Genomic DNA, 14,955 nt, shown 5'->3' on the forward strand with positions numbered 1-14,955 from the left:
GAGAGAAAAAAAAATCCACGCTTGCATTCTTACATGTTCACAACACTTTTTTTTTCCCCCGTTCTCACTTTAATGACAGCATGGTGTATTTGATTGATATCACAGTATATCATGAATAATATACACAGAAATATATGTTTTATTGAGCCATCATAATATATATATAAAATCCCCCATTAATCATCCCATTCTCTCGGAATATTTTCAACAGCATTCATGCCCTTAATGCACAGTCTTCATACATAAGTTTTTGTTTAAAATGAGTGTGAGTGTGTATGAACATGTTGCAAAAGACAGAGAATTAGTGAGAGTGGGTTATATGTCTATCCATCACATATGATCAAATCTTCAGCAGCAAAACTAAATTGCACATAATATCATTTCCAAGGTCTGGTCTCACAAAAGAGAATACACAGATACTTGCATGTGTGACTTCTTTTAAAAACCTTGGGGAGTTTACACCCTTGCCAGGTTTCCATGCCATATGGGTGTGGTAAAAAAATGCAGAAAATGTATCGTTTTTCCTCAAAATCACGCTTTGACACATCCAGAAATACTGTAGAAGTTAATTCCCTTTCCTTCCGGTTAATGCATATGTAGGAATGTGAAAACTGTTTTAATGAAACATTTTTTTGTATTTTATGCCAGAGCAATGCTCAGGCCCTGCACAGGTGTCAATGAGTTAATGAGTTACAATATGCAGAATGGATGCTGATAACACATCAAGCGTATGGAGCAATGCTGTTTGCTTATCATGAATAATGACACAGCAGTGCATCGTTTTATGATGTATTTTATGCTGCAGACTTATCACTCACTGCACGTCACATATACATCAACAACATGCATGATAATCACACTGATATCAACACACAAAGAGAAAAGCTGAAGTGAAATGAAAACAGAATCTGCACTCTGAAAACAAAATATGAACAACACACATGCATGATAATATGACACAGCACACACACACACACAGATACACATTAACACTAACAGACATGAAAATGCATATGCATTTGATCCCTCATGTACAGAAGTGCAGCACACACACACACACACACACACACACACACACACACACACACACACACACACACTCAAGCACAGCCAGACTTTTCCACACAATGCAGCATTGTGCAGTATTACACTTCCCACACGAAAGTCTGAACCTCAAATTTTTAAAACTTTGTTTCTCAAATGTGGCAAGTCAGTTTATATGATAATGAGGATGTAGATTTACATTTTGTTTATCAATTAAATACTCATAACTGTGCATCATAGTTCCCTACATTCTATCCACAAAGTATATGAGAACAATAACTAACACCCTGTTGCGATTTTCAAGATAAAAACTGACAGCATGAAAACTACCCGTAATGATAGTAATTAATTTGATAATGACATTCATCTGAAATCATTTAATCATTGGGTCATGTTTGATGAGCAACGAGCAACATTTGTCAAAGTAAAACATAAATAGATGCATGCTTCCACTTCTAAAATTGTGTCCATAAGATCAGTTCTGACCCATCGTTAAAGAAAAGAAACAAAAACAAAGAAACAACAACAACAAAAAAATCAAATTACAAACAAATAATTTTCATCATATTCTCACAGAATAATCATATTCTGTTATACAATGCCCATTATTGCTTGTTTGAAAATGTTTGTCCAATGTATGAAAAGAAAAGAAAAGTCAAATAAATAAATATGAATTTGTTTGAAAATGCTTGTCCAATATATGAAAAGAAAAAAAAAGTCAAATAAATAAACATGAATGTGTATAAACACTTCTGTAAATTTCAATGTTTTAGAGAGTGAGTGAGTGAGTGTGTGTGTGTGTGTGTGTGTGTGTGTGTGTGTGTGTGTGTGTGTGTGTGACTTGGATATGTAGTAAGGCCTTACAAAGAAACAGCAGCATTTTGTAACTCAGCAATCAATGGTTTCCTAAAATGTGTTTTTCCTTTTTCATTCTTTTCAGTCCAACTTGATGGCAGTTTACACCAAAAAATGCTATCCATAAAAAGATAAATAAATAAAAATACCAATATGACACTGATCAAAAAGATAAAATCAAATCTTCCCACAACACCCATTGAAAGAGGTCACTTTGTACACCACACCTATCCTGCTTCCCTCCTTTCTCCCAATTCCCTCCACACACACACACACACACACACACACACACGCGCACGCACGCACGGACACACGCACATGCACACACACATGCACACACTTCGTCACTCCCTGCAATCTTCATTTTCATTCACACTGTTAAATTCAACTTCATCGTCATCATCAAAATCCTCCTCCCCTTCCTCACTCTCATCAAAATCACCGTCTTCATTCTCCTCAGCATCCTCCTCCTCAGTTTCTTCATCTACCTCCCGCAAGAAATCTACAACAGATGCATTGTTGTCCTCGTCATTGTCATTTTCATCATCATCATCATCATTATCATCGTTCCAGTTCTCAGGGACGTAATCCACAGACCAGAAGGCAGGGAGGTACTGGGGTTTCATGGTGTCGATGAAGTGGCGGCGCCATCTGGCCTGGAACTGTAGCAGACCGCCATGTTCCGCCATGTGTTTGACCACCTGCTGTCCGTGGTTGACGTAGTTCTCTCTGGCTTGTCTGCAACAAACAATACAGTTCCCTTTCATGCCCTGCTTCCACAGTGACCACAGTTCTGATACCCCTCCACTTCCGTGCATGGGGTGAGTTCTGTCAATGTCTTCAGTGTTGGCAGATTCATGTTGGACTGTTGTTGGAAGGACATGGTTGCAGTCTTCACTCTGAGAGGGACGCTCACTCAGTCTGGCTCCTGACCAAGCCATTATTGTCATCAGTTGGGGTCTTAGTAGGTGATGTCGCAAGGATGTTAAATCAGAAAAGGCACCAATGAACACCACTGAAGTGACTCAGCAGCAGTACAGGGTCTCCTTTGGTGTGTGGTCTCCTGGTGACCTAACAGCGATAGTTCCCTGTGGACTGCCCAGGACTGTGACAGACGAGCCTGGGTGTGGCCGTGTATGGGGGACTCAGAATGAGCGGTGTGGGAGTAATGCCACTGAAATGGTGCAGATTATGGGACAGCAAAAAAAAAAAAAAAAAAAAAAAAAAAACCCTAAAAACCCCAAAACAATACAGTTCTCTCTGGTTTGTCTGCAACAATCAGTACAATTCCCTCTAGTTTGTCTGCAACAATCAGTACAATTCCCTCTAGTTTGTCTGCAACAATCAGTACAGTTGTCTCTGGTTTGTCTGCAACAATCAGTACAGTTGTCTCTGGTTTGTCTGCAACAATCAGTACAATTCCCTCTAGTTTGTCTGCAACAATCAGTACAATTCTCTCTGGTTTGTCTGCAACAATCAGTACAGTTCTCTCTGGTTTGTCTGCAACAATCAGTACAATTCCCTCTAGTTTGTCTGCAACAATCAGTACAGTTCTCTCTGGTTTGTCTGCAACAATCAGTACAGTTCTCTCTGGTTTGTCTGGTCTCTCTGGTTTTGGGTTGTCTGCAACAATCAGTACAATTCTCTCTGGTTGTCTGCAACAATCAGTACAATTCCCTCTAGTTTGTCTGCAACAATCAGTACAGTTCTCTCTGGTTTGTCTGCAACAATCAGTACAGTTCTCTCTGGTTTGTCTGCAACAATCAGTACAGTTCTCTCTGGTTTGTCTGCTATCTCATATTTATGGTTCACGTATAGCAAACCAGTGAGTTAAATAAACTTCAAATGGTCAGAAATTGATGGTCTATTTTCCTGACAGAAAGTATGGATTATTCATACTTTTTTGCAGCAGTTTACATGCTAGATTCCTTTTTTTTTTTTTTCTTTTTTGTTGTTAATTACCTACCCTCTGCATCCAAGCAAATACCCCGGCAAATAGGAAGCACATGCCAAAGTAATCCCCGGCACTGAAGAGGTTAAATACTCACATTTAAAATCCTGTAATTCATATCAGCCTTTCATGGATTATGGAAGCAAGAACATACCAAGCATGCAAACCCCCAGAAAATGGAGCATGGGTGCCTACACCGTGGGGTAAAAACGAATCTCATCATATCTAACAGACACTGAAGCAGTCAGATTCACCTGATATCCAGAAGTGATGCTTCTTCTACCAGTTCTGGGGTGACCTCTATAACACCGTAGTAATCCTTCAGCTTTCCTTCCAGCTCCTGGACCCTGGCTTCTGGGATCTTGTCCCGATTCAGTTTTAGAGCCCTGAAAAGAGTTTTAAATGAAACAGGTAAATAATTTATTTCTAAAAAAATGTATATGTATAACAAATATAAAAATGCATACACTCACACACATACATATATACATACACACACACACACACACACACACACACATATATATATATATATATATATATATATATATATATATATATATATCAAGTCCGTCTTCCTACATGTGTTGCCACAGCACCTTCCAAGATACACAAGTGAAAATTTGGCATAATCTAACAGGTGGGATGACTGGCAAGGCTAGTGTTTATTTTCTCCGGTCACACACATGTGCGCATGAACACACACACACTAACACATGCACACATACACACACACAGAGGCAAACACACACACACACACAGAGGCACACACACATACACACACAGGCACACTCACACACATACACATGCACACAGAGGCAGGCTGGCAGGCACACACAGAAACACACAGACACACACACCCACACATCATATGATACAATACAATTTATATATCTTTATTTCTAGGGTATTAGATAAGCCAAAAATATTTGTTCTGGTTTTTTGTTTTTATCAACTAGCCCTTTCAACATATTCCAGCAGAGAAAAAGAAGTGTCCAAACTTTCCTGAAGACAGGGGGATCTTTTAGTGTGTGTGTGTTTTTGTGTGTGTGTGTGCGTGTAGTTGTGTGTGTATGTGTCTCCCTGCCAAATGTTGAATAATTCAGTTTCACAACACAGCAGAAGAAATAAAGTATCAGTGAGTGTTTCAGACTCAAAGGTTGTGAGCTTTAAACTTCTTCTTCTCCCTCAACTCTGTGAAGAGTCATATGGGGCAAGGCACAAGTAGAACTGTCCACCCGATTCCTACAAGCATATCAGCTTTCAACACATGTGTGCATGCTGGGTACGTTCTTGTTTCCATAACCCAGCGAACACTGACATGGATTACAGGATCTTTAACATGCGTATTTGATATTCTGCGTGCATATACACATAAAGGGGGTTCAGGCACTAGCAGTTCTGCATGTGCGTTCACCTGGGACATCAGAAAAATCTCCACCCTTTACCCACTAGGCACTGTTACTGAGATTCGAACCCTGGACCCTCAGATTGATAGCCCAACACTTTAACCACTCGGCTACTGCACCTGTCAATGATAATAATAATCATGATGATAATAATGATGATGACGTGAGACCCCCATACAGACCTGCCGGCCGACTTGACCTGCTGCAGGTAGTGGTCCTGAAAAACACTGCAGTTCTGGCCAGAGTTTAGTGGCGCCTGACACTCAGAGGCCAGCTGCTGTCGCACCAAGCCGTCATAGTCAGAACTGAGGCGGTGACACACCGGACACATCAGCAGCACGTCATGCGATGTGTGCTCCTTCAGGAGTAGTGGGAAATACCTGAAACACACACACACACACACACACACACACACACATGTGCACGCACACACACACACACACACACACACATGCGCACGCGCACACACAGAGAGAAGAAAAGCTGAATGAACATTGTGGAAACAAAGAACATACAGTACCCAGTATGCACACCCCTGTAACCTGAGTACTTACTTACTTAGGCCATTCACTCCCTGTGGAGCATAGGCCATCACCGACGTTTCTCCACCAAACTCAACTCTGGGCTGTCCTTTCTGCACTGAGAATGGATGCCTGTTCTGGTGGAGTAAAAAAAACAGACTGTACATGTGTAAACACTCATTTCTCTGTAACAGTGGCCATGGGAGTTGCAGCCCATAAAGGCAGAAGAAGAAAAACGTGTGTGTGTGTGTGTGTGTGTGCGCGCGTGTGTGTGTGTGTAAACACTCATTTCTCTGTAACAGTGGTCATGGGAGTTGCAGCCCATAAACGCAGAAGAAGAAAAACGTGTGTGTGTGTGTATGTGAGTGTGTGTGTGTGTGTGTGTGTGTGTGCGCGCGTGTGTGTGTGTGTAAACACTCATTTCTCTGTAACAGTGGTCATGGGAGTTGCGGCCCATAAATGCATAAGAAGAAAAACGTGTGTGTGTGCGTGCGTGCGTGCGTGCGTGCGTGCATGCGAACGCGTACGCGTGTGTGTGTGTGTGTGCGTGTGTGTGTGTGCGTGTGTGTGTTGGGGAGGAGAGGGTTTTCACTCACACATGTGATGTGCATTTATGGATGTGAATGTGGGTGTGTGAAAATGCTCCTTCAGAAGTAATGGAAAGTATCTGAAACAAAGAGAACAAAGGCTGTCCATACCACCCTGCATCAAAAAGCCTGCCAGACTGCAGGATCAGATGTAAACTGTGAAAAGGAACATTTACTGGTTTCCTTAACAGCTGCCCCCAGATGTGTGTGTGTGGGGGGGGGAGTGATTGGGGGGGTGGGGAGGGGTAGGAATGTAGGTGGGAGTGGCTGTGTGTGTGGAGGGGGATAGGTGTGTGTGTGTGTGTGTGTGTGTTTGTGTGTGTGTGTGTGTGTGTGTGTGTGTGTCTGTGTCTGTGTGTATGTGGAGGGGGGTATAGGGGTGTGTGTGTGTGTGTGTGTGTGTGTGTGTGTGTGTGTGTGTGTGTGTGTGTGTGTGTGTGTGTGTGTGTGTGGAGGTGAGGTGGTGATGGGTGTGGGTGTGCACTCACACATGGGATGTGCATTTATGCATGAGCGACTGTGTGTGTTTATGTATTTAAGGCATGTACATGCGCATGTTCATGTTTGTGCATGTATGTGTGTGTGTGGTGTGGTAGGCTGTGGTAAGATGTGAGTAAATATATACAAAGTGAGCATGTCCCCACACAAGTCTGTTTGCACACATTACTTTTGTGTTTGGCGTCTCTGTACACAACTATTAATGCTGACAGCTTGAAAGTATGACCTACAGTCAACCAAAATACATGTGACACACCTAACATGATGAAAAGACGAAGCCTGCATATGTTAAAAGGTCAGAGATCCCATAAGTTAATCATACACATAAAATGTTAACTGTCTGTATACGTGTGGTTTTGTGATTAAATGAAACCCGACTGAATGACACAGGAAACGAATGATGAGCGCCCAGTGGCAGCTGTCAGTCAGCTCTACCCAGGTAGGCAACCTGTTGTGCAAATGACTCCATGTTTGTGAAACGCTTAGAGCTTGGTCTCCAACTGAGAATAGGCACTAAATAAGTATCCATATCATAGCCTTTTATGACCATTAACTCTCTCCATAAGAGCGGCGAAAGAGACGACGTTAACAGCGTTTCACCCCAATTACCATCATCAAAATATTGCAATCAGAAGGCTCTTATACTGAAGAGGTAAATGTTGACAAAGAAAACCACAATTTGAACGACGGAAGCTAAAGGTTGGGTCATTCAGACATCATTCACTGGACATCCGAGGGGTCTGTGTAGAGGAGAAGAGAGGACTGGCCGTACTGAGTGAGTTAAGGCAATGAATTCATATCCACTAAGTGAACATTTCAGCACAGGAAAGTGGGGCCTAATCCTCTCCTTCCACCATTCTAACCTTCCCCAACTGAAGGCATGTACCCATTCACACCTGTTTGAAGTCAGGAAAATTAGAGTAAAATGCCTTCCCATGGTCCAAGGACAGTTTCAGTTTCAGTTTCAGTAGCTCAAGGAGGCGTCACTGCGTTCGGACAAATCCATACACGTACACCACATCTGCCAAGCAGATGCCTGACCAGCAGCGTAACCAACACACTTGAGAAAAAAAAAAAAAATATATATATATATATATAGATAAGCTTACATAAATAAATAAATAAATAAATAATAATTGTGATATAAAAAAAAGGTAGTAGTAATGAAAATAATAATAAAATAATAATAATAATAATAAATAAATAATTAAATAAATAAGACAACAGTGATGATAAATAAGCAAATAAATGTAAAACATGAAGACCTTGATTATGTTGAAAATCAGACAAGGACAACAACACCATGCTGAGACAGGACCTCAAATCCTGATCACTGGATCAGAAGTCTGATGCCTAACCAAATTTGCAAAGGCGCCACTTGTATATGAGCATTTCTGTATGTTTCTGCATTTCAGCATGTGCATACATGTTCTAAAACAAGTGTGCATTTGCACTATTCAGTGTCATCTCCTCACTTTCTGTACTCCTGAGGCACGATGAACTTGCGGGCGTAGCCCTCCGTGCTCCCACACACCACGCACATGTTCTCCTTCTGCTGCAGGTAGTAGTTGCGTTCACTCCTGGGGCGTCCTGACGGTTCAAACCTCAGCTTCACCACCGTTGGGTTTTCAGACACCTTATCTGCAAAGAAGCATTCATGTACATGCCAGTGTGTGCTCCATGACAATCTAAGCATTCATATACACGCCAGTGTGTGTACCATGACAATCTCTGACAAAAAGCATTTGTTTGTATATTCAATGACTGTTAACAAACAATTTGTGTTGCAATTTTCGTGTCTGATTTTCAACATAATCAATGATGAAAAGACATCACACAAATAAGCGAATGTTTCCACAGATTGTTTCTTCATAATTCAATACCATTCATCATGAAAAGACATCACATAAAACTATACCCAAACACTGAACAGCAGTTGCAGCAGGACTATCTGTTAACACAATGCTGAAAATGACAGGTGACCAAGCAACTCACCCCCCAACTCTTTCTGGATGTACCAGGCTGCCTTGCGGGAATCACAGGTGCAGAGGAGCTCACCGTCAGGGGCCAGCAGCTCACAGTTGTCCCACAGGGGGCGTGACCGTGTGCTGTACATTTCTCCATTCTGCTTCCTCTCGTTCTTCTTCACGTGCTTCGGGTTTCCCTGCAGGTTCAGGTTCAGTTTCAGTTTCTCAAGGAGGTGTCACTGCGATTGGACGAATCCATATATGCTACACCACATCTGCCAGGCAGATGCCTGACCGGCAGCCAAACCCAACGCAGGCCTTGAGTTCATGCTTATACACCTATCAGAGCGGATTTCTTCTATAGAATTTTGCCAGAGGACAACACTCTCGTTGCCATGGGTTCTTTTTAAGTGCGTCAAGTGAGTGCCGCACACTGGACTTTGGGATTTATAGTCTCATCCAAATGATTAGATGCTCAGTTTGATTTTCCAGTCAAACTTGGGAGAAAGGGCGAGAGTGGGATTTGAACCCACACCTTCATGGACTCTCTATGTTGGCAGCTGTGCGTCCTAACAATTCTGCCTCCTTCCTCCCTGCATGTTTGTCAACACACATATGCATGGATGCACATGTGCACACACAAGCATGCACACAAAGATGCACATATACATACACATACATACACACACGCACATACATACACGCACACGCAAATCCACATGCACACATTCACAAACAGAAATACATTCACACACAAACACAAAGAAATATACACAATCACACATGGACAATAACTGATTAGAGAGCTTCTGCTCATCAGGAATATATGTTCCTTACATCTTAAGTAAAGGAATGTATTTTGAATAAAATATTTAACTGTAACTGCTGCCATCAGAACATTATGCACTACCCCAATATACAGCATCTCCTCTTAACAATTGATCTTTTTTTGTATTGTATTACATTGTACTGTATTGTATTGTATTGTCTTGCATTGTCCTGTAATGACTTGTATTGTCTTTTCTTGTCTTGTATTCTGTTCTATTGTACTCTATTGTATTCTAGTGCATTCTGTGTGTTGTTCTCACTTTTTATCACAATAGATTTCTGAGTGTGAAATTCTGCCTGCTGTACCCAGGGAGAGCACATCACCACAGAGCAGCACCCCCTTTTTTTTTCTGTCTGCATTTGTTTAACTATCACACTGGGTTTTTCTTAAGCATTTTGCCAGGGACAACCCCTTTATTGCCATGGGTCCATTTACGTGCACTAAGTACATGCTGAAAACGGGATCACAGTTTATTATCTCACCCAAATGACAACTGCCCAGACCAACACTCAAGATCAAGTGGAGGAAGTGTAAAAATCCTGCTCTCTATGTGGGAATCAAACCAGTGGATGCCATCTGCCTAGTCTGGTGCACTAGCACGAGGCCATTACTCAACTATTTTACACAATCAACATACCTTCTGTTGAGCGAGTTCACGAACAAACCCTGCGTCCACAATTCCTTGGCAGAGGTTTCTTGAGGCTGACAGGAACGTTGTCATGGTAACTTGAGAAGCAGGTTGTGCATTCTGCCGAAGATCGCACCCGGTTATTTTGGCCAGTACCAGACTTGTGAAGATGTCCACGGCTATCACTGCATCCAATGCAGCATACTCAACCTTTTGAAAACAAAACAATTTATTCAAAAGAAATAATCCAGAAAATTGAAAAGCAACAACAACAACAACAAAAAGCAAATGAATAAACAAGAAAATATGAAAAGCAACAACAAAAAAGCAAATGAACAAAGAAACAAAGTAAGTAAAGCAAGGAAAAGAAAAGTTAGGTAATTCAAGAAGAAGAATGATCGATGGATTGATATATTTTTGTTCAGCGCAAATTAAATTTCCTGAAATTAAATGACAAAATCTGAGCGAGTGAAACACTTTCCTTCTCAGCTGAGCATCCCTCCTGTGATCTCACACCTGTCAAGGAAGAGCAATGAATAAACAGCCATGTTCAGTGAGGAAGAGCTGAAACTGAACCATGCTTATGACTACAGAAAATGAACAGAGCACTGCTGTGGTGGTGATGATGCTCAAGAAAAAATATAACCTCTGCAAAAGGGAGAGAGAAAAAAAAGAGAAGTAAACAGAAAGCGAATGCATGGCCAAGGGGCATCATTTATGGTCTCAATCAGGAGTGATATTTTCCTTTCTTTCTCTCTGTACGTGACTCTTTTCTGTTTGTCTGTTTCCTTTCAGTATTCTACAATCTACAGCTAATAGCAATACAAGACAAGACAGAAGAAATCTTTTCTATGGGTTTTTTTTTTTTACATCCAGTCCTCACACTAAAGAGGGCATGAGCACATGCATTAAACATAGGCATCATTTACTGTTTCTCATTTACTGTTTCTCATTTGATTAGCGGAGAATACAAGCACTTCTTTCAGCAGCATGAATGGTTCTTGCATTTTCAAAGTTGTTTTGATTTTATTTTATCTTTATTTTCTTGATTAAAAAAACTGATTTAAGGCTCAATTGTGCTTTCTCCCCTTGTAATACTTATTAAAAAAAAAAGAATATATACAAGTTCTGAAATAACAAAATATCTTGCATGGCTTGTGTTGACTGGATGGAGAAAACAACTGGAAATTCAGCCAGAAAACAAATAAACAATAAAGGTAAAACAGCTACTGAAAAAAATATCATTAATAAAACAAGGAAATTGTTTTCGTAAAATTACGTTTTACTTCAACATCCTTACTGCGACTTCTGGCAGGAGTTTCACTACTATCCTGTGCAAACTACTACTCTGCCGAAGTGGAGAAATTCAAAGGAGCTGCTGATTAGTAGCCTTTCCTTAATACATTAACTCCATTCTAAATTGAAAGGAGCTGCAGTCAGTAGCGTCCCTTAACATATTACCTCCATTCTGTTTATGTATGCAGTATCCTCTTTTCTGGAGCTGTTAAAAAAATATTACGCCTCCTTACCTGTCTGGGAGAGAGGTGTTTGGTTTCCCAGTTACCACAGCGCACTTTGAAGTCTTTGGACATAGTGAAGCCCAGCACTCCTTTGGCCAGGCCCTGAAGTCCCCAGCTGCGACTACATGTACACACATGCACACACATATCTGTGAGAGAGAGAGTGCATTTCACATGAAACAGCTAAACTCTATGTTATGTCTGAAGTGTTCCTTTCTGTCCAGTTACATTATAAATGGTTGAGCAATTATAATTTGACATGGAATAGACCCATGAGTATACAATCTATAATCTGGCAGTTCTAAAAAAAACTATGGACACAACCCTGCAATAAATCAAAGAGGCCTTGGAGAATTCTACCTTTGTGTACACTGCAGCGTTTGACCCCCGGTTTCCACATACCCAGCGGGTTCATGGGGGAGATTTTTCCTATCTCCCAGGTCAACACCTGTGCACACTTGCTAGTGCCTGAACCTTCTGTGTTTGTAGGCACACATGCAGAAGATTGAGTACGCATGTTAAAGATCATGTAGTTCATGCCAGCATACAGTGGATTATGGAAACAAGAATAAACTCAGCACACACACCCCCAAAAAAGAAATATAGCTGCCTACATAGCAGGCTGAAAACAGTCACACACGTACAAGCAAATATAAGAGTTGCAGTTCCCAAATGCAGAAAAAGAAGACAATGAAAAAAAACACTGCAGTACACAGCAATGACTTACCATTTGTAAATGCCCCGTACTCTCTGCAGAATGTGCCTGAGATCCACGCAGCCAGTCATTTTCAGTCCGTAGTCACGCATCAGTTTCTTGGCATCGTCATTCACTGCCACACCCAGTTTTAAGATACTGCAAAGACAGTAGGTGATGTATGATTAGCAGTTAAGTAATGAAATGCTACTGAAATAGGAACACAGAAATGTGCTTCTGTACAATTAATGAATTATTGCTGATTCTTTTAACAAACAATGAAACTGATAAAAAGAGAAGACTGACACAAAACATGATATATAGTAACATACTCAAACTGACAGACAGACAGATGGACAGACAGACAAAAGAATGAAAGACAGAAGAAAGGGAGAAAGATGGACAGACAGAAAGATGAACAGACCAAAAAATCCAGAGAAAACTGTGAACAGGCTATAAATGATTTATTGAAGCAGATCACTTTAACCAGCTAAAAATATGTTTACACTATATTACTGTGGAACTTTACTGAAAAAGTTATTCTTTGTTGGACTTCCCACTGTTTCCGTAAACAGATGACACATTTAGCATTAAACAAAAGGACCAAATCCAAATACTCTGAATACATTAAAATTAGTACAAAGTTCTAATACTGAACTACAAGATATGTGAAAGTACTCAGAACAAACTGCGCACACACACACACACACACACACACACACACACATTCATACAAACATACGCAGGACACAGAACATACCTTTTGTCTGATAACAATAGTTTCAAAGACGGAGGAATGCCACCTGGTCCCAGACTGCAGAGTCGAACCAGAACACAGAAACCAGAGGAGGTGGCAATCTGCAGCAAGGCAACTGGCCGCTTCAACACCCACTCACAGTCAACGCCAAGTATCTGTTGACAAATCAGCACTTCACCATATTACACTGCACTTGTCCTATTTGGGTTTGTACTATGGTCATCATGTTATATGTAATCCTTCATATAATTTTTTTTTTTTTTTAGCAAATATCCAGAGTGCCAAAACCCAGACACAAATCCATACTGTGTTTACATTTATACAGACAAGAGAGGGGGAAAGTCATCTTGTTGAATTATAACTATATAACTATAAGTGGTACAAAACAAATTTTATCCACTTTTTTGTTTTAAGCTTATAATCATCAAATTTTTTCTCTGCTGGCAAATTTGACAGTGACAATACTGTACTCACCTTTGAGACAAAAATAGCAATGTACTGTACAATATAAAACAACAAATATTCACAAAGCGGAAATCTACATATATTTCAAAACTAGTATATCTTCTACATATCATACTATAGGCTAGATATTAAAACATGCATGGACAAACATGGAAAGAATGGAGCACTTAGATCCAAACTAATTCTGACAATTCACTGTAGAAATCATATCAATTATATACTTGCCACACAATGCACTGTTTGTGCAATATTTCATTATCTTATCACTTACCTTATATTTTTCAGCATCCCGTGAAAGTTGATCGAAACATTCATCCCAATCTTTTGTTGTAGAGACAATGCGTATATCATGTTTATATCTGTTGGAATAGCCCATCTTGAATACATCAGAACCAAGAAGCTGTTTCCTGCGCTTCATCCAAAACCACAGTCCAATACCTGCAAAAGTAAATACTAAATAGAACAAACAGAATTAGCTGCCTATACAGGTTTAGAATAGTTGGGGGGGTTTTAACCAACAACAGTATATATGTATACTAGTGTAATTTATTGCATTATTTATGACACATACTGTATTTGCATACTGCACAAACAATCCTCACAATCATCAGTTCAGTTCATGTTTATTGTCAGACTTGGGATTAATCAATTACACAAAATGATTTCCATTGGTCAAAATGAAATCAATAAAAACATTATTGAACAAACATTTAAATAAAATCCATAATGACTGTTGTCTCCCTCTCGCTCTCACACACACACACACACACACACACACACGCATCCCAGAATCAACCTGAACCAGGCCAAGAGAAAAAGTCCATATTTCGTCCCATCCAAATCGTGTGTGCACATGCACACATCCATCTGTAAGATATTAGTTAATATGAAAATAAATTCATGTTGTACTACATGTGTGTGTGTATGTGCGTGTTCCAACTGCCAATGACACAAATCTTTGTTTAAAATTATATATAACATACCAGCAGCCAAAAAACTTGAAAAAACGAATGTTTTCGCAACATATAATCTTGATCCGTCCATCATGTGATCTAGTTCATTCAGAAACAAGACAAGGTAGGGGAGGTGGGCGAGGTCTGTGTGTCCACGGTCTGTGTATCAATTATTTCGCTTCATTCACGACATACCCATGGGCGCAGACATATTTGACGAGAAATAAAACGCTACTTTTGATTGGGTTTCACTGTCACCTTTATCCAACCAAACACG

General features: G+C 40.3%; 1 protein-coding gene across 1 annotated transcript; it reads right to left on the minus strand.

Annotated features, from left to right (window-relative positions):
• Positions 1-61: 61 nt before the first annotated feature.
• LOC143298449 (exonuclease 3'-5' domain-containing protein 2-like) lies at positions 62-14,881 on the minus strand. The gene is made up of 11 exons (XM_076611290.1): positions 14,709-14,881; positions 13,997-14,163; positions 13,264-13,415; positions 12,537-12,662; positions 11,819-11,930; positions 10,299-10,499; positions 8,861-9,029; positions 8,341-8,506; positions 5,442-5,639; positions 4,105-4,236; positions 62-2,637 (listed from the first exon to the last, which is right to left on the minus strand). Exons 1-11 carry the CDS (start codon positions 14,770-14,772, stop codon positions 2,244-2,246), a joined length of 1,881 nt encoding a protein of 626 aa, XP_076467405.1. The 5' UTR covers positions 14,773-14,881; the 3' UTR covers positions 62-2,243.
• Between the last annotated feature and the right edge of the window lie 74 nt (positions 14,882-14,955).

The sequence above is a fragment of the Babylonia areolata genome, chromosome 2, assembly GCF_041734735.1.
Source record: "Babylonia areolata isolate BAREFJ2019XMU chromosome 2, ASM4173473v1, whole genome shotgun sequence".
NCBI lineage: Eukaryota > Metazoa > Mollusca > Gastropoda > Neogastropoda > Buccinidae > Babylonia > Babylonia areolata.